The sequence below is a fragment of the Oncorhynchus mykiss genome, chromosome 17 (genome assembly GCF_013265735.2).
Source record: "Oncorhynchus mykiss isolate Arlee chromosome 17, USDA_OmykA_1.1, whole genome shotgun sequence".
In the NCBI taxonomy this organism is placed as follows: Eukaryota; Metazoa; Chordata; class Actinopteri; order Salmoniformes; family Salmonidae; genus Oncorhynchus; species Oncorhynchus mykiss.
Window position 1 is genome coordinate 16,525,610 of NC_048581.1, and position 19,725 is coordinate 16,545,334.

Consider the following 19,725-nt stretch of genomic DNA (forward strand, 5'->3'; position numbering starts at 1 on the left):
ACGCCGTGCCTGGACTGGGCACCGGCACAGAGGAAGGCTTCTGCCATGGAGCGGGACTGGTTCCGGACTGTTGACCGTCGCTGGAGGTTCCAGACTGTTGACCGTCGCTGGAGGTTCCAGACTGTTGACCGTCGCTGGAGGTTCCAGACTGTTGACCGTCGCTGGAGGTTCCAGACCGTTGACTGTCGCAGGAGGTTCCGGACTGTGAACCGTCACAGGAAGCTCTGGACTGTGAACCGTCACAGGAAGCTCTGGACTGGGAACCGTCGCCGGAAGCTTTGGACTGTGAACCGTCACAGGAAGCTCTGGACTGTGAACCGTCACAGGAAGCTCTGGACTGGGAACCGTCACAGGAAGCTCTGGACTGGGAACCGTCACAGGAAGCTCTGGACTGGGAACCGTCACAGGAAGCTCTGGACTGGGAACCGTCGCCGGAAGCTCTGGACTGGGAACCGTCACAGGAAGCTCTGGACTGGGAACCGTCGCCGGATGCTCTGGACTACCAAATACTAATTGAGTGTATCTAAACTTCTGACCCACTGGGTATGTGATGAAAGATATATAAGCTGAAATAAATCACACTCTACTATTATTCTGACATTTCACATTCTTAAAATAAAGTGGTGATCCTAACTGACCTAAAACAGGGAATTTTTACTAGGATTAAATGTCATGATTTGTGAAAAACTGAGTTTAAATGTATTCGGCTAAGGTGTATGTAAACTTCCGACTTCAACTGTATGCATCTGTTGGTCACAGATACCTTAAAAAAAACGGTAGTCAGTATCTGGTATGACCACCATTTGCCTCATGCAGTGCGGCATAAGATAAAGGATTTAATGTGTTTTTGTATTGAATACATGTGTCGTGGAAATTACTACCAAGGACTCAGTCAAACTTAAATTAATAATTATTTATTATCAGCCAGCTGGAGAGATTCCAACAAACTTAATGCACCATAGTACACATCGGTCAGGAGCTCTTTCGGGGCAGTCCCGTTAGTCCTCTTATATACTGCTTACACAGACAAGTTATATTTGCATGATTTACATTATTCATCATTAACATATGGTTCCTGCATGTAACTTATAGAACATATTCTGAGCGTTCTGCCAAAAGGTCTGAGGGGGTCATGACCGTCTCCCCTCATATCTCTACCTACAGGAATTAATGACAGTATGAGACAAGTACAATTCAAGGCTCTCTCTTCAGATAACATTTCCCCCACACATGAATATACACCTACCATTGGTGAAACATTTTATTATACATTATTTAATGGATAATATGAGATCATAAATTAAAAGATAGCTCTGAACACCTCCTCCCCCACCCCACCACACACAGCACTTCTACTCCAAGACGCTTGTAACATACGGATCCAGAGCTGCATATTATGCTACACATGTTACCATGGCAATTAGACTTACTAAAGTGTTAGAGAATGGGAGATGGATGACTGTTTACAAGATGTTTTCTATGTAAACTTTATTTAGGGATCTGGAACCGGTGCCAGAGAGAAGGGAGATGAAAGACGACATGTTTGTGCTTTCTGGTGTTTTATCAGTGACCCTGAACGAGCAAAGCTCTTTCCACACTGATCACAGCTATAAGGCTTCTCTCCTGTGTGTATTCATTGGTGTATAGTCAGGTCTCCTGATCGACTGAAGCTCTTCCCACACTGAACACAGCTATATGGCTTCTCTCCTGTGTGTATGCGTTGGTGTGCAGTCAGGTGTCCTGATTGATTGAAGTTCTTCCCACATTGATCACAGCTATAAGGCTTCTCTCCTGTGTGTATGAGTTGGTGTGCAGTCAGGGTTCCTGATTGATTGAAGCTCTTCCCACACTGATCACAGCTATAAGGCTTCGCTCCTGTGTGTATGAGTTGGTGTGTAGTCAGGTCTCCTGATCGACTGAAGCTCGTCCCACACTGAACACAGCTATATGGCTTCTCTCCTGTGTGTATGCGTTGGTGTGCAGTCAGGTGTCCTGATTGATTGAAGTTCTTCCCACATTGATCACAGCTATAAGGCTTCGCTCCTGTGTGTATGCGTTGGTGTAGAGTCAGGTCTCCTGATCAACTGAAGCTCTTTCCACAATGATCACAGCTATAAGGCTTCGCTCCTGTGTGTATGAGTTGGTGTCTAGTCAGAGATTCTGATCGACTGAAGCTCTTCCCACACTGATCACAGCTATAATGCTTCTCTCCTGTGTGCATGCGTTGGTGTTTGATCAGGTCTCCTGATCGACAGAAGCTCTTTCCACAATGATCACAGCTATAAGGCTTCTCTCCTGTGTGTATGCGTTGATGTAGAGTCAGGTCTCCTGATCGACTGAAGCTCTTTCCACAATGATCACAGCTATAAGGCTTCGCTCCTGTGTGTATGAGTTGGTGTCTAGTCAGGGATTCTGATCGACTGAAGCTCTTCCCACACTGATCACAGCTATAAGGCTTCTCTCCTGTGTGCATGCGTTGGTGTTTGATCAGGTCTCCTGATCGACTGAAGCTCTTTCCACAATGATCACAGCTATAAGGCTGCTCTCCTGTGTGTATGCGTTGGTGTAGAGTCAGGTCTCCTGATCGACTGAAGCTCTTTCCACAATGATCACAGCTATAAGGCTTCGCTCCTGTGTGTATGCGTTGGTGTGCAGTCAGGTGTCCTGATTGATTGAAGTTCTTCCCACATTGATCACAGCTATAAGGCTTCTCTCCTGTGTGTATGCGTTGGTGTAGAGTCAGGTCTCCTGATCGACTGAAGCTCTTTCCACAATGATCACAGCTATAAGGCTTCGCTCCTGTGTGTATGCGTTGGTGTGCAGTCAGGTGTCCTGATTGACTGAAGTTCTTCCCACATTGATCGCAGCTATAAGGCTTCTCTCCTGTGTGTATGCGTTGGTGTGCAGTCAGGGTTCCTGATTGATTGAAGCTCTTCCCACACTGATCACAGCTATAAGGCTTCGCTCCTGTGTGTATGAGTTGGTGTGTAGTCAGGTCTCCTGATCGACTGAAGCTCTTCCCACACTGAACACAGCTATATGGCTTCTCTCCTGTGTGTATGCGTTGGTGTGCAGTCAGGTGTCCTGATTGATTGAAGTTCTTCCCACATTGATCACAGCTATAAGGCTTCTCTCCTGTGTGTATGCGTTGGTGTGCAGTCAGGGTTCCTGATTGATTGAAGCTCTTCCCACACTGATCACAGCTATAAGGCTTCGCTCCTGTGTGTATGAGTTGGTGTGTAGTCAGGTCTCCTGATCGACTGAAGCTCTTCCCACACTGAACACAGCTATATGGCTTCTCTCCTGTGTGTATGCGTTGGTGTTCAGTCAGGGTTCCTGATTGATTGAAGCTCTTCCCACACTGATCACAGCTATAAGGCTTCGCTCCTGTGTGTATGAGTTGGTGTCTAGTCAGGGATCCTGATCGACTGAAGCTCTTCCCACACTTATCACAGCTATAAGGCTTCTCTCCTGTGTGCATGCGTTGGTGTTTGATCAGGACTCCTGATCGACTGAAGCTCTTTCCACAATGATCACAGCTATAAGGCTTCTCTCCTGTGTGTATGCGTTGGTGTAGAGTCAGGTCTCCTGATCGACTGAAGCTCTTTCCACAATGATCACAGCTATAAGGCTTCTCTCCTGTGTGTATGCGTTGGTGTAGAGTCAGGTCTCCTGATCGACTGAAGCTCTTTCCACAATGATCACAGCTATAAGGCTTCTCTCCTGTGTGTATGCGTTGGTGTGCAGTCAGGTCTCCTGATTGATTGAAGTTCTTCCCACATTGATCACAGCTATAAGGCTTCACTCCTGTGTGTATGCGTTGGTGTAGAGTCAGGTCTCCTGATCGACTGAAGCTCTTTCCACACTGATCACAGCTATAAGGCTTCGCTCCTGTGTGTATGAGTTGGTGTGTAGTCAGGGATCCTGATCGACTGAAGCTCTTCCCACACTGATCACAGCTATAAGGCTTCTCTCCTGTGTGTATGCGTTGGTGTGCAGTCAGGTGTCCTGATTGATTGAAGTTCTTCCCACATTGATCACAGCTATAAGGCTTCGCTCCTGTGTGTATGAGTTGGTGTTTGATCAGGTCTCCTGATCGACTGAAGCTCTTCCCACACTGAACACAGCTATATGGCTTCTCTCCTGTGTGTATGCGTTGGTGTTTTCTGAGGGTTCCTAATTGACTGAAGCTCTTCCCACACGGAACACAGCTATAAGGCTTCTCTCCTGTGTGTTTGTGTTTGTGTTTAGTCTGGGCTCCTGACTGGTTTAAGTATTTCCCACAATCCAAGCAAGTATAAGGTCCCTCCCCTGAATTAATTCTCTGGTGAGATTTTAAGGTATTAGATGCATGCTCTAGAGTGTGAATTTGCTCATGATTTGTCAAGTCCTGTTTAGCCAAACTCTTCCCACAGTCAGAGCAGCAGTGTTGAGGTTTCTTCCCTGTACCTCTATGCTGGTGCTTCTTGAGGTGTTCTGATCTGGAGAGACTCTTCTCTTTCTTGTCAGCATCATGATGTTGTTGAGGCTCCCCAGATAAGCCCCTCCCTCTAAGAGAGGAACGATTAGGGATGTCCCCTGTGAAACAAAGGCATTGAATAGTTAGGTTTTGCAAATATGAGTCCGTAAACAGATGGGTCCTTCCATGAAATTAAGGCCTTTTGGGTCCCTTTCATATTTTCCAGCAGAAATTGTACATCAGTATTATATTTTAAATCATTGACATGCTTTGAAAGAACAATCTCTCTAATAAACCTGTTTACATGGACACATCTGAAATCAGGCTGATGGGACTTTGATAAACGCAGAAAATGGCTAATCAAAATAAACTTTCTACCACAGCCACTTATTTTTTATGAAGCAATAGGGAAAAATAAGGTTTGTATATGCAAACTATTTCTAAGCTGCATATTTTCAGTTTTTCCTGAACTCACTGCATTCGGTCAAAATAATTTTTTGTGCTGCTTGTGTTAGCACACACACAGATGAAATACACCTCTGTAACTCTGATTAAAGTGTTTACATGTCCTAATCATTCTAAAGAATTCTCAGAAAACCAGGTGTTTTTAAAGGCGTATCCTTACTTCGGTTATGACATTACACCAATTAAGATCAGCAGTGTAAGGTGTTTAATGGCAAATTATGAGTGTGCATGTAAAGCCCTAGTTATTTGGTTACTTTGACAGTCATTTCTGAACATTATTTATTTCATTTAATTAGTGATTCATTTACGTCTGTCCCTCATTTTAAGGCCATGTTGTAATATGGTGAAACTGTTCCTTACATTTTTGGGGCAAAAGAAACATTGGACATTAAACAGTCAAATCATAGAGCAAAGGCAGGTAAGCTGGTTCTAGTCTTTTTATCAATTCTCTGGTGTTTGTTGTAGAAAACCGAGCAAGTGAACCATTTACCCATGAATTGATATGGTAGAATTGAAGCTTGTATTCAATGTTCAATCCCGGTGGAACAAAAGTAGCTTCCATTGACCCTGTCATAAGCACATTTGTGCCCGATTTAAAAGGACTATTTTACCAATGTAAACTAGTGGTTTTGTTGTTTTCAGTTGTCCCCTGTTACTTTATTTAGCACATTGGCACTTACTACAGTATGTATTTTCATATAACCTCTTGGGAAAACATGTTTTTATGAAGTTGAACATGTGCTCTTCATGAAAGAATGTTAAAATTAGGTTCTCTTCTCAAAATTAGGTGAAATCTGAAAGTGTTTTGGGGGGAGCTTCTCAAAATTAGGTGGAACGACCAGATATTTTCATCAGTACATAATTAACCAATTAATTGTTACAGAAGCAGAATGTAATCTAATCGACATGGTTCTTACTTAATGAAATCACATCTCCATGTTCCTCTTCTCCTCTCTCAGTTCCACTCTGCCCCGGTGTTTTCCTGCAGTCGACCAGAACCAGCAGTAAAGTACGGAGAGGCGGTTGACCTGGGGACTCCTGGAGGGTGGAGGGGGACGGGCTAGCTTTGTCCTGTTGGCCGCAAGAAGTTTTACAGTTGACCATTAAACCAAATATTGTATTAATTCAGTCTAACCCTCTGATTTGGGTGCATCCCTCGAATATCTAATTTTTACCTGAAATGTTCAATCGTTCACTATAAGCCACAAATCTAAGAGCGTTGGATTGGTGGGTATGGGCTAGTTTCCATCATATTTCTTTATAGCAGTCATTTCCTATCAAACAGCGCGGAAGAGGAGAAGCAAGAGGGATAACTGGGCCCAAAATCTGGCTTCTGGCTTATTTGATCATATATACATTTTCGAAACGAGTAGGTTGTTAGGAGTGTATTGGTAAAAAAAAAAGGCCACGTCACATCCAGGCAACTTTGAGAAAAAAAAAAACTGAGGGAATGGAGACTAAAACAATTGCAAACTCTTTAGGCGAAATAGGGATCTTGTCAAGTGATAAGGATAGGATATTATTTCTGAACTAATATTCTAAAAACAAAGATGAATTGTTATACAATTTGTGCTGATTATTACAGATATAATATATGTGTGGAGAGAAATGATGCTTCTAAATGAAGGTTAATGACTAGAAAACCTGCTGATGAAAAGCAGAGTTTCACTGGAACTTCGTCAATAGCAAACCAACATGAAGTTAAGGCCACCAAAAGTAGAAAAGGCATGATGAGGAATAAAGTTTCACATAGAAGTAGGTCTTCTTAGGAAGTGTTTTATCAAATTGATCTTAAAAGTATTATTTAAGGTAGGAATGTCCAGAAAATTCAGCCCACCATACTGATAAGTGTTCATTACAACAGTTTCCTAATGTGACGGGTTCGGTTTCTCCACAGAAAGTTAAAAAGCATCTGGTCTGTTGAAAGGGTTCTACATGGAACCCTAAAGAGTTCTACCTGGAACCAAAGAGGTTCTAACTGAAACACAAAAGGGTTCTTCAAAGGGTTCTCCTATGGGGACAGCCGAAGAACCCTTTCAGGTTCTAGATAGCACCTTTTTTTCTTAGAGTGTAGTACTGCTACACCCACTCCTCTACAACACTTCAACCGACCAAATAAATGATGTCATGGAGCATCACCATGGCGATGATGATTTGTGAGACGTCATTGGGTCGACAATCCACAATAGCGACTTAATGACATTTGGAGTTCCTGACATCATTTGTTTTGGCTTCTAACTGTTAGAGAGGATGGCTGCATCTGAAATGTCACCTGACAGTATATAGGTAATAGGATGCCATTTCAGACAGACTCTGTGTAGGTCTGTTCTAGTCTGGTGGATGGATGGATGGTGTAATAGATTGGTCCTGAGTGGAGTAGCGTTCTAAGGTACAGCATCTCAGTGCAAGAGTCGTCACTGATGGAAGACAAGACTAAATGAAAAGTGGATCGGCGATGGCTAGAAGGTCGGTGACGTCGAACGCCAAACGCCGCCCGAACAAGAGGGGACCAACGTCGGCGGAAGTTGTGACACACGAGTGCTTTCTGGTGTTTTATCATTGACTCTTTCCACTGTGGTGGACATTTTAATATTTTATTTTTATATTATTCTACTATACTGTTAAATTAGACATACTATACTGTTAAATTAGACATACTATACTGTTAAATTAGACATACTATACTGTTAAATTAGACATACTATACTGTTAAATTAGACATACTATACTGTTAAATTAGACATACTATACTGTTAAATTAGACATACTATACTGTTAAATTAGACATACTATACTGTTTTTACTTAGAGAATTGTCTATTGTTATATGCTAATATATTACTGAGAGAATTGTCTATTGTTATATGCTACTATATTACTGAGGGAATTGTCTATTGTTATATGCTAATATTCTTTGCTGATACAGGCTTGTCTTGTGCGACTTCGTCATAACTCTGAGTGTACAGATGTATGAGCTGTTTAGGTGCTACCACAGTATGTGACCTCCGCTGTTTACAATCAGCAGGAATGTAGCTATGTGGGAAGTGCAAGAAGGAACAGTGAGTGGTGGTGATATCAGCCATCATGATCTACACAGACCAGCTAAATTACTTCATACAAATCTGTTTCCAGTGCCTGTTTCTGCACATCTGCTAACTGTCAAAGATAAAAAAGGATGTACTTTCAATAAAAGGCAAAAGACAGCTCTGTTCATTGAGCTTTCAACACGGACTATTCTTAGTGATGGTTGATTGCTTCATTTTTGCATATCTTACAATAAATATATTGTTTGAAAAGTCTCTCTTCCTATAGCATTTCTCTGACACCACAAAGACAGGAGTGAGGATTCTCTCCAGCGTGTGCAAGCAGGAATTGAGTTTAATAAGAAGAACATTGTTAGATACAGTCGTAAATATTGATACGTTTAAGAGAACAGGGCTGGGAGATAGGATTTAGTTGCTGGCCCACACTCCAGTACAGTAGGTGGTGTAATGTACCATAAAGTTGATAGGATTTAGTTGCTGGCCCACACTCCAGTACAGTAGGTGGTGTAATGTACCATAAAGTTGATAGGATTTAGTTGCTGGCCCACACTCCAGTACAGTAGGTGGTGTAATGTACCATAAAGTTGATAGGATTTAGTTGCTGACCCACACTCCAGTACAGTAGGTGGTGTAATGTACCATAAAGTTGATAGGATTTAGTTGCTGGCCCACACTCCAGTACAGTAGGTGGTGTAATGTACCATAAAGTTGATAGGATTTAGTTGCTGGCCCACACTCCAGTACAGTAGGTGGTGTAATGTACCATAAAGTTGATAGGATTTAGTTGCTGACCCACACTCCAGTACAGTAGGTGGTGTAATGTACCATAAAGTTGATAGGATTTAGTTGCTGGCCCACACTCCAGTACAGTAGGTGGTGTAATGTACCATAAAGTTGATAGGATTTAGTTGCTGACCCACACTCCAGTACAGTAGGTGGTGTAATGTACCATAAAGTTGATAGGATTTAGTTGCTGGCCCACACTCCAGTACAGTAGGTGGTGTAATGTACCATAAAGTTGATAGGATTTAGTTGCTGACCCACACTCCAGTACAGTAGGTGGTGTAATGTACCATAAAGTTGATAGGATTTAGTTGCTGACCCACACTCCAGTACAGTAGGTGGTGTAATGTACCATAAAGTTGATAGGATTTAGTTGCTGGCCCACACTCCAGTACAGTAGGTGGTGTAATGTACCATAAAGTTGATAGGATTTAGTTGCTGACCCACACTCCAGTACAGTAGGTGGTGTAATGTACCATCAAGTTGCTAGGATTTAGTTGCTGACCCACACTCCAGTACAGTAGGTGGTGTAATGTACCATAAAGTTGATAGGATTTAGTTGCTGACCCACACTCCAGTACAGTAGGTGGTGTAATGTACCATAAAGTTGATAGGATTTAGTTGCTGGCCCACACTCCAGTACAGTAGGTGGTGTAATGTACCATAAAGTTGATAGGATTTAGTTGCTGGCCCACACTCCAGTACAGTAGGTGGTGTAATGTACCATAAAGTTGATAGGATTTAGTTGCTGACCCACACTCCAGTACAGTAGGTGGTGTAATGTACCATAAAGTTGATAGGATTTAGTTGCTGACCCACACTCCAGTACAGTAGGTGGTGTAATGTACCATAAAGTTGATAGGATTTAGTTGCTGGCCCACACTCCAGTACAGTAGGTGGTGTAATGTACCATAAAGTTGATAGGATTTAGTTGCTGGCCCACACTCCAGTACAGTAGGTGGTGTAATGTACCATAAAGTTGATAGGATTTAGTTGCTGGCCCACACTCCAGTACAGTAGGTGGTGTAATGTACCATAAAGTTGATAGGATTTAGTTGCTGACCCACACTCCAGTACAGTAGGTGGTGTAATGTACCATAAAGTTGATAGGATTTAGTTGCTGGCCCACACTCCAGTACAGTAGGTGGTGTAATGTACCATAAAGTTGATAGGATTTAGTTGCTGGCCCACACTCCAGTACAGTAGGTGGTGTAATGTACCATAAAGTTGATAGGATTTAGTTGCTGACCCACACTCCAGTACAGTAGGTGGTGTAATGTACCATTAAGTTGATAGGATTTAGTTGCTGACCCACACTCCAGTACAGTAGGTGGTGTAATGTACCATCAAGTTGATAGGATTTAGTTGCTGACCCACACTCCAGTACAGTAGGTGGTGTAATGTACCATAAAGTTGATAGGATTTAGTTGCTGACCCACACTCCAGTACAGTAGGTGGTGTAATGTACCATAAAGTTGATAGGATTTAGTTGCTGGCCCACACTCCAGTACAGTAGGTGGTGTAATGTACCATAAAGTTGATAGGATTTAGTTGCTGGCCCACACTCCAGTACAGTAGGTGGTGTAATGTACCATAAAGTTGATAGGATTTAGTTGCTGACCCACACTCCAGTACAGTAGGTGGTGTAATGTACCATTAAGTTGATAGGATTTAGTTGCTGACCCACACTCCAGTACAGTAGGTGGTGTAATGTACCATCAAGTTGATAGAATTTAGTTGCTGGCCCACACTCCAGTACAGTAGGTGGTGTAATGTACCATAAAGTTGGATGCCAACCACCGATAAACCCCAAAGAAGAATATGTATTTTCATTGTCAGAGTGAGTATCTGGTCATATAATGGATAATCTGACTTTCAAATCAGTGGAGGTGAACAAGTGCACATTTTGGGAGGAAGTAGAGATATATTAGGTAATATGACAGATTTCCAAACATGATATAGCTGTAGATTAACGTTACTTTGCTGAGGGAAAAAATATCCTAACAAGTTTTACAATCATGTTTATTTTTGTCCAGCAGTTTAAACCGAACACAGGAATGTAGAGGATTAAAGGTGATGAAAACTAGTCCTAGACATTTTATACAACACAGCGGGCATATGTTAAAACCAGATTTACCTGATCCATTGAGGAAGCCATTGTTTCTTTGTATGGCATGAAATGTTGTAGGGTACAGTTTGACAACTTTGTTGTAGTGTTCGGATAATGACAGCTAGTAATGAGTTGCTGAGAGAAAATTCGATTCTCAAGACTGCAACAGATGCGCCCCTAGACCAGAGCAATCAAACATCTATTTAAATATCCAAACGTAAGTCAGAACAAATAAACGTCTCATGTAGCCTAGTATTACTTCAGAAAGTTCCTGGATAACATTTTACGTGATCAATAAAAGTCGAGTAAAGTCAAGAAAATGTTCAACAACACCCCTTTCACTAAGAATCCTGTTGTCTGCTATCGTCTACTTTTACCTGGCAGCCACTTGGAACAGATGCACAAAGAGGGAGGATCTCAACAGGCCTCTCTCTCGTGAGGGAGTGTCGGAATGAAATGTTCCGTCTTTCGCTGCTGATACAATGGCACCTGCTGTTCACTACCAGCACAGATAGGAAAAAAAGAGCTATTTATGCAAGTCTTTGCAATGGGTGCATCAAACCTAATTCACAAGTAATTCTCCGGTCAAAAATAAGTCCAGTGGTGAACAACTGACCCAATTGTCATACCTGAGTAAAGTGAAGATACCATAATAGAAAATGACTCAAGTAAAAGTCACACAGTTAAATCTACTTGAGTAAAAGTATTTGGTTTTAAATATACTTAAGTATCAAAGGTAAATGTAATTGTTCAAGTATAAGTATGAGTAATTCAAATGTCTTTATACAAAGCAAACCGGAAGGCACAAATGTATTGTTTTTTAAATTATTTACGGATAGGCAGGGGCACACTCCAACACTCAGACATAATTTACAAAAAAGTATTTGTATTTAGTGAGTCCGCTAGATCAGAGGCAGTAGGGAGGACCAGGGATGTTATCTTGATAAGTGTGTGAATTGAACCATTTTCCGGTCCTGCTAAGCATTCAAAATGTAACGAGTACATTTAAGGAGTAAAAAGTACATCATTTTCTACAGGAATGTAGTAAAGTAAACATTTTCAAATATATAAATAGTAAAGTACAGATACCCAAAAAAACTAATTATGTAGTACTTTAAAATATTGTTTATTTAAGTACTTCACACCACTGTGTAAGTCTTTCTTCTTAACTAAACTACAGTCAAATATACTGTATTTATAACTAACACCCTTCTGTCTATGTATATAACTGGTATACAATAAATACACAAAAGCAAAGCACAGCACAGCAGGCCTATACTGTTAAAAGTAAACCAGACTTACCGGATCCATCGTGGAAGCTATTGTTTTCTTCAGTGTTTCTTACTAAGACAAGAAATGGGTAGGCTACATACAGTACAGTTACTTTGTTCTCACAGAGTTCAGATAAGGATTAGGGGGTTGCAGGGGGAGAATTCCTGTCTCAAGTCTGCAACTGATGCACCCCTAGACCAGAGCAATCAAACATCTATTGAAATATCCAAGCTTGATTACGTTATGACAGCATAACGTCTCACATCTTTATTTAACTAGGCAAGTCAGATAAGAACACATTTTTATTTACAATGACGGCAGAGGAACAGTGGGATAACTGCCTTGTTCAAGGGCAGAACTAAAGTTGTTTACCTTGTCGGCTCGGGGATTCGATTTAGCAACCTTTCGGTTACTGGCCCAACGGTCTAACCACTAGGCTACCTGCTGCCCCAGGCTAATCTTACTTCAGAAAGTTCCTCGATAAGATTTTACCAAAACTATACAGATTGAGTAAAGTCAAGAAAATGTTCAACAACACCCCTTTCCAAAAGTATCCTGTTGTCTACTATCGTCTACTTTTACCTGACAGCAACTTGGAACAGAGTTCTATTTGAGTCCAGATGTTCTCAAGGCTGTTGTTGCATCTCCCTCCCTGCAGCCTAGAAACATAAAGAGAGACAACAAACACACTTTATAACTGATGAAAAACTACACCTGATACTTCAATTAAGCAGGAAAAAGTCTCTAAATAACAGATGTGTAGCACTGTAAGACACGTGTTTCTCTGTTGTTGTTTTAAACCTGTTTTATTCTCAGGACCAGGACTATAACACTGAGTATTGGGACCCAGGCTAACAACATATCCTGGTCTCTATTCTCAGGACCAGGACTACAACACTGAGTATTGGGGCCCAGGCCAACAACATATCCTGGTCTCTATTCTCAGGACCAGGACTATAACACTGAGTATTGGGGCCCAGGCCAACAACATATCCTGGTCTCTATTCTCATGACCAGGACTATAACACTGAGTATTGGGGCCCAGGACAACAATATATCCTGGTCTCTATTCTCAGGACCAGGACTATAACACTGAGTATTGGGACCCAGGCCAACAACATATCCTGGTCTCTATTCTCAGGACCATGACTATAACACTGAGTATTGGGACCCAGGCCAACAACATATCCTGGTCTCTATTCTCAGGACCAGGACTATAACACTGAGTATTGGGACCCAGGCCAACAACATATCCTGGTCTCTATTCTCAGGACCAGGACTATAACACTGAGTATTGGGACCCAGGACAACAACATATCCTGGTCTCTATTCTCAGGACCAGGACTATAACACTGAGTATTGGGGCCCAGGCCAACAACATATCCTGGTCTCTATTCTCAGGACCAGGACTACAACATTGAGTATTGGGACACAGGGTAACAACATATCCTGGTCTCTATTCTCAGGACCAGGACTATAACACTGAGTATTGGGACACAGGGTAACAACATATCCTGGTCTCTATTCTCAGGACCAGGACTATAACACTGAGTATTGGGACACAGGGTAACAACATATCCTGGTCTCTATTCTCAGGACCAGGACTATAACACTGAGTATTGGGACACAGGGTAACAACATATCCTGGTCTCTATTCTCAGGACCAGGACTATAACACTGAGTATTGGTGCCCAGGACAACAACATATCCTGGTCTCTATTCTCAGGACCAGGACTATAACACTGAGTATTGGGACACAGGGTAACAACATATCCTGGTCTCTATTCTCAGGACCAGGACTACAACACTGAGTATTGGGACCCAGGACAACAACATATCCTGGTCTCTATTCTCAGGACCAGGACTATAACACTGAGTATTGGGGCCCAGGCCAACAACATATCCTGGTCTCTATTCTCAGGACCAGGACTACAACATTGAGTATTGGGACACAGGGTAACAACATATCCTGGTCTCTATTCTCAGGACCAGGACTATAACACTGAGTATTGGGACACAGGGTAACAACATATCCTGGTCTCTATTCTCAGGACCAGGACTATAACACTGAGTATTGGGACACAGGGTAACAACATATCCTGGTCTCTATTCTCAGGACCAGGACTATAACACTGAGTATTGGGACACAGGGTAACAACATATCCTGGTCTCTATTCTCAGGACCAGGACTATAACACTGAGTATTGGGACCCAGGCCAACAACATATCCTGGTCTCTATTCTCAGGACCAGGACTATAACACTGAGTATTGGGACACAGGGTAACAACATATCCTGGTCTCTATTCTCAGGACCAGGACTATAACATTGAGTATTGGTGCCCAGGACAACAACATATCCTGGTCTTTTCTACAGAATTCAACTAAACTTTGAAAAAAATATATATTTAAAAAAAAATGTATATCCAATCAGCAACGTAAAAGAAAACATGAAACCACATTCGTATGTATGTTTTACAATGACATTTACATGCAAGCATTCGTTCCACATAACAAATCACCAATAAAAAGTTGAATGGTGAGGTATAAGATATTATCAAGTGTATTTCCAGTGTGAAGAGAGAGAGGTTTGGTAGGAGAACTTACTGGCTGTGAGGAAACAGAAGAGTGTGAGGTCTGTGTTTGACATGACCTACAGGTACTGATGGGCAGAGCTGACTTCCTGCCCCCATGATGCCTCTTCCTAACAACCAACACATCATTCGATTCACAATCAAATGTGTGAACATCTCTCTGGAGCACACTTAATACACAATAAGGAAAGTTCAAAGATATCACAAATTAAATCCTTTAAAATAAATTCAACAACTTAATTTGACGACACTAATAGTCCTATGTCTTCTGTACTTCTATGTGTCCCATCAGCTACACTAAAACCTGGTGAAAGGTTTTAAAATAAATATGTGAACATCTTTTAGGAGCAAACTAATTATACAAGAGGACTATGGTCCTTTTAAAAATTGATTATTAGATTTTTAAAAACATATAATCAATGTCATAAGCAGACGTTATTGAGCAGATAATGGAATGTATTTATTGATCTATTGAATACATGAATACACACCTTGTATTGTTGAAACAATTCATTAATAGATAATAGGAGTTATTGAAGTAAGATACAGCTCTGAACCCCCCACCCCACCACACACACACACCACTCCTACTCCAAGAAGATTGATACATGGTTCCAGAGCTGCATATTATCAACACAGGTTACCATGGTAATCAGACTTAGAGAATGGGAGATAATAACTCTTTACAATATGTTTTCTGTTCAAACTTTATTTAGATATCTTGAACTGGTGCCTAAGAGGAGGGATGAAAGAAAACATGTTTGTGCTTTCTGGTGTTTTTTCAGTGACCCCGATTGAGCAAAGCTCTTTCCACATACACCTTACTCCTGTCTCTCTCCAGTGTGTAGGCGTTGGTGTGTGCTCAGGGCTGCTGATTGATTGAAGCTCTTCCCACACTGATTACAGCTATAAGGCCTCTCTCCTGTGTGTATAAGTCGGTGTTTGGTCACGGTGAAATCTCAAGCAAAACTCTTCCCACACTTATCACAACTATAAGGCTTCCCTCTAGCATGAATCCGCTGGTAAATGACCAATTTTCTCTGTTTAGCAAAAACTCTTCCCACAGTCAGAGCAGCGGTGGTGAGGTTTCTTCCTATAAGTCTTTGCTGGTGTTCATTGAGACGTTCTGATCTGGAGAGACTCTTCTGGAGAGACGACTTGTCAGCATCATGTTGTTGTTGAGGCTTCCCCTTATGATAAGCCCCTCCCACTGAGAGAGCTACGGGTAGAGTTGACCGCTGTGAAACAAAGCTAATGAATAGCAGGTTAACTGATGGGACATTGATAAATGCATACATTTGCCTATCAAAATAAACATACTACCACAGCGTCCATGTTATTTTTGATTACCATATTTGAATCCGATTTTGGACATATTAAGTTTGTATGTGAAAACTATTTCTAAGATGCATACTTTCAGTTTCCCTGAACTTACTGCACTCGAGCAATAGGAGGAAGCTTGCACTGCTTGTGCTAGAACATGTGCAGATTAAATATGCCTCTATGAATCTGAAGGCCTTTACGTGTCCTAATATATTTAAAAAATTGCTCAGAAAACCAGGTGTTTTTAACAGCGTCACTTCGATTGTCAACTTAAGCCAATTAAGATAAGCAGAGTAAGGTGTTTAGGTGACCATACTGCCATACTCGGCCAAATGCCACAACTAGTTTCATGTCAAATGATAAGTGTGCATGTAAACACACTCATTGTAGGAGCACTAGTGTATGCACTACCTGGGTTTGAGCCACAAGGAGAGGGCGGTGGAGCACCCTACTGGGTGCCTGTTTTGTGTGGTGTTCTCAGAACGCCTACGCCTGGCGCGATTGGAGGCCATGCACGGGTGCGTCGGCCAGGCTCGGGCTCAGGCTGGGGACGAGCTCCCTCAGGAGTGGTGTGCCAGCGAGCTGTTAGTCCCTCTACTGGGTCCAGTAACCCTCCCAGGAAGTGTGGCCGGAGCCACCGCAGGCAGTGCCCATCTGCTGCCAAGCCTGGATGGGGGCAGGAGTCGGACCACTGGGGCCACCTTGAACAGAGGGTGCATGCCCTGCCTTCAGCAGGGCTTCATCACGAAGCCTATTCACTCAGGTAGCCACTGCACTGGACATCAAACTGGTGGCCAGTGATGACTTTCCATCTGTCCCCATCTCTGCTGAGTTCCGCGAGGCCTTGCAGGAGAGCGGGGTCTCTCCAGGGGGCTCTCTGACTCACAGCAGAGACTGGACCATGGAGTTGTTGCAGGCGTACTGTCCCTCTGCCTCTGGGAGTACCACACAATGATAGCTGCCATGGTCCTCCCGGACCAGGAGATTATAGAGCGGAACCCGCGACTGATGCCGGGACCCCCAGGATCTTTGATGCGGACTTGTAAGCCACATATGGGTACCTCTGCTCTCTTGACCGCCTTACCAATGCGACTATGTTACTGAGATCACGCGGGGTGCAGTATGTCCTCCAATACTTGCAGCCTCGCTTGGATGAGGGCTTAGCAGCCTCTACACTGAGAGGGTATTTGGCCTCTATATCTGCCTGCCATGTGTGGTGGATAGACAGGCCAGTGGGGCGCCATCCCTTGGTCTCCAGGTTTATGAAGGGGGTTCGTCGCCTGCGTCCAGCTAGGACGCGCTCAATGGCGAGCTGGGATCTGGATGTGGTCTTGGCAGCTTTGGCAAAGCCGCCTTTCGAACCGTTGGAGTCTGCCTCCCTGAAACACATCTCTACGAAGGTGGCTTTCGTGGTAGCAATAACTTCCATGAAGAGGGTGGGTGAGCTCCATGCTCTTTCAGTATGTTCTGAGTGCTACCGGATGGACCCCGGTAGGAGGAGTATATCTCTTCGCCCCAACTCTTCATTCCTCTGTCTGTCAGACAGTTATGTCAACATCCCTTTTATCCTGTCTGCTTACGACCCCCCGGGAGCGGCGGAAGAGCCTGGCGCTCCCTCCGGCATGCTGTGCCCTGCACGGGCTCTGGCTGTCTATGTGGAGCGGACACGGGCAGTGAGAACAACAGACCAGCTCTTTTTCTGCTATGGTGAGAGTCCTGGGGACTGGGTTATCAAAGCAGAGGCTCTCTCACTGGATCGTGGACACGATTACGACAGCATACCGCCTGGCTGGAAGGCCAGTGCTGGGATCTGTGGTGGCATATTCAATAAGAGGTGTGGCTGCATCCTGGGCTCTACTGAGAGGAGGGCCGCTCGCTGATATCGTTGCTGCAGCCAGCTGGGCTTCCTCTTGCACCTTTGCTAGGTACTATCGGGTAAATGTGGCACCGCTCTCTGCAGTTGGTTCAGTGGTCCTGGGCATCGCATCCCCTTCCGGGGACTGTGCCGGAACCCACCTTCCACATTGACGGCCCCTGCGTCTCGTTCCCGCGCTGGGACTTCGCCGTTGGCTGGCAGGGTCCCTCTAGCACCGACTAAATCTGGTACGGGTATACCAGTATATTGGAGTGATCCAATATAGTGAAACATAATGAAGGTAACGTATGTAACCGCGGTCATGGGAGCTATATGGATCACGCCATTCCTCTACGGTGCTAGAGGCTCCTCAAAAATTATGTAGAGAACGTGTGTCGCGGCCATGGGTTCTATATATTGGGGCGGACCCCAGTCATGACACAGGTGTACAGGGGAGTGAATCTGTAAGTCCTCACCTTTGATGTATCCCTCCGCCGCGGAGTGATACCAATATATTGGACATATCCATATAGCGTACATAACCATGGTAACATACGTAACCTTTGTTTTGTTGTTTTTAGTAGTCCCCTGTTACTGTCAACCCTGTTACTTTATTTGGCACATAGTATAGGAATATTTTAATTCAATGTCTTAATAAAAAACATGTTTTCTTAAGTTGACAGAATGTTAAAATTAGGTGAAAAATATTTTTGGACCAAGTTACACTTTTAAAAATGAGTGGAATGAAACATTTAAAATATATCTAACGGTCGCCACCAGCGTGAGTTTTATGCACGTGATGTCAGAATGCACTCACTGTTACAAAATGTGATTATTACGCAACAGGACAGTTAACACGCGCTGCCTGCTAATTATCTATAGGGTGTAATACTTAGTCCAACATTTGCCAACAATTTCAGGTATGTTCATCCCAATTTATTTTCGTTTGCGTCTGTTCAAGAAACATTTTAACAGAATTGGCGGAACGAACACATCCCTGATGACGCGTAGACACAGGAGAGCAATGTAGAATACAGCGAACTCAGCAAAAGGAGTAATTTGTGGTAAGTAATGCAGGCCGCCATCTTTATGCACCTCCGCTATCGTTTCAGAAGCAGACTGTAGTCTAATCTACACACCATGGTTCTAAATGAAATCAAATCTCCATCTTCCTTATCTTCTTCTCCTCTCTCAGTTCCACTCTGCCCCAGTGTTTTCCTGCAGTCGACCAGAACCAGCAGTAAGCGGAACCAGGAGATGTTTGACCTGGGGACTACGGGAGAGTAGAGGGGAACGGGCTAGATTTGTCCTGTTGGCGGCAAGAAATATTAAACATAGTCTATTTAGTCTATTTGGGAATCCCTAGAATCTCTTTTTTCCTCAAATGTTCAATTGTTAACTACTTCCCACTAATCTAATAGTATTGGGTTGGTGGAGGAATGGGCTAGTTTCCACCAGATTTATTATACCAGTCATTACCTTTCAAAACAGAGGAAGAGGCGACTTGTGACGCAAATGATTGAATATACATTTCGTAATTATTAGGTTGTTACGTGTGTACTGATAAAAGTAGGACGCGTGACATGCCAGCAACTTGGAGAAAAAAACAACAGTATTGCCAGGTTGACATTAGTTACCACAGCCACAAAGTCATGAACCACGACTATTTCAAAAATGTATCTACTTAAAATGTCATCTTAAACCTAACCACACTGTTAACCTTATGACTCACCCTAACCTTAAAATAAAAAAGCGAATGTTTGTTTCCATGAACTTCCACGACATACATTTTTGACTTTGTGGCTGTGGTAACGACTGCCTTA

At 43.0% G+C, this 19,725-nt stretch overlaps 1 protein-coding gene across 1 annotated transcript; it reads right to left on the reverse strand.

Moving 5' to 3' along the window:
* Positions 1-898: 898 nt before the first annotated feature.
* LOC110494901 (zinc finger protein 271) lies at positions 899-11,004 on the reverse strand. Its single transcript, XM_036949112.1, has 3 exons — positions 10,888-11,004; positions 5,842-5,995; positions 899-4,578 (listed from the first exon to the last, which is right to left on the reverse strand). Exons 1-3 carry the CDS (start codon positions 10,924-10,926, stop codon positions 2,081-2,083), a joined length of 2,691 nt encoding a protein of 896 aa, XP_036805007.1. The 5' UTR covers positions 10,927-11,004; the 3' UTR covers positions 899-2,080.
* Between the last annotated feature and the right edge of the window lie 8,721 nt (positions 11,005-19,725).